Source organism: Egretta garzetta, unplaced genomic scaffold (assembly GCF_000687185.1).
Source record: "Egretta garzetta isolate BGI_Z169 unplaced genomic scaffold, ASM68718v1 scaffold703, whole genome shotgun sequence".
NCBI classification, from domain to species: Eukaryota; Metazoa; Chordata; class Aves; order Pelecaniformes; family Ardeidae; genus Egretta; species Egretta garzetta.
The window spans coordinates 22,773-24,009 of record NW_009259048.1 but is presented as its reverse complement, the minus strand read 5'-3'; the positions used below and the strand labels follow the sequence as shown (position 1 = coordinate 24,009).

At 63.1% G+C, this 1,237-nt stretch overlaps 1 protein-coding gene across 1 annotated transcript in view; it reads left to right on the top strand.

Moving 5' to 3' along the window:
* Positions 1 to 203: 203 nt before the first annotated feature.
* The window catches only part of NES (nestin), a 15,347-nt gene continuing 14,313 nt past the window's right edge, over positions 204 to 1,237 (top strand). The window contains exons 1-2 of the mRNA XM_035890667.1: positions 204 to 821; positions 1,022 to 1,216. Coding sequence (XP_035746560.1) covers positions 204 to 821; positions 1,022 to 1,216 — 813 coding nt within the window. The remainder of the gene's footprint in view (positions 822 to 1,021; positions 1,217 to 1,237) is intronic.

Below are 1,237 nucleotides of genomic sequence, written 5' to 3'. Positions count from 1 at the left end.
GCGGAAGAGTTAAGCCCCGCTGCTCACCCGGGTCTCAGGGGCCTCCCACTCGCCCTGCGTGGAGTATGAATAGCTGCGCTCCCCTCCGCTCCCAGCACTCGCTTCCCTCCCTGCCTTCCCTCTCCTTCCCGAGCTCCGGCATCCTCCCCAGCATCCTTTTGGCAGCGCCGGCACCAGAGCCCCGGCATCCTCCGGCAGCGCCGATGTTGAGCACGGAAAGTTTCACGGGGGCGAGAGCCCTGGGCGAGGAATCGCTGCAGATGTGGGACCTCAACAAGCGGCTGGAGGCGTACCTGGCCCGCGTGAAGTTCCTGGAGGAGGAAAATGAGGTGCTACGAGCCGAAATCCAGAGCGCCAAGGGCAGCCCCGCCGGGGAATCGTGGCGGGCAAAGTACGAAGAGGAGCTGCGAGCCCTGCGGGACGCGCTGGATCATGCCTTCAGGGAGAAGTGCACGGCCGAGCTGGCCAGGGACAACCTCTACGAGGAGGTCCAGCAGGTGAAAAGCAGGTGCCAGAAGGAGCAGGCAGCCCGAGAAGAAGCCAAAAAGCAGTTGTCTTTAAGCAAGAAGGAGCTGGAGGAGGAGAGGAGGGCACAGATCTGGCTGAAGGAGAGAGCCGTGCAGCTGGAGAAGGAGGTGGAAGCCTTGCTGGAGGTGCACGAGGAGGAGAAAGCAGGGCTGGACCAGGAGATTGCGAGTTTCTCGCAGAGCCTGGAGAGCTTCCGCTGTGCCCCGGTGGCTTTCCAGCCAGTGGAGGTGGAGGACTACTCCAAGAGGCTCTCAGAGATCTGGAAAGGGGCAGTGGAGACCTACAAGACGGAGGTGTCGCAGCTGGAAGGTTCCCTCTGCCAGGCCAAGGAGAACCTCTGGAAGGCAGTGGAGGACAACCAGCAGAGCCAGCTGCAGCTGCAGCACCTGGAGAAGGACCTGGCGGGGCTCAAAGCACGGAAGGAGATGCTGGAGGAGAGCCTGGGAGGCTCTCAGAGATCTGGAAAGGGGCAGTGGAGACCTACAAGACGGAGGTGTCGCAGCTGGAAGGTTCCCTCTGCCAGGCCAAGGAGAACCTCTGGAAGGCAGTGGAGGACAACCAGCAGAGCCAGCTGCAGCTGCAGCACCTGGAGAAGGACCTGGCGGGGCTCAAAGCACGGAAGGAGATGCTGGAGGAGAGCCTGGCCCGGCAGTGGCAGGAGCAGCGCGGGGAGGCGGAGAAGTTCCAGGTGGGCGAAGGTGGTGGGGAA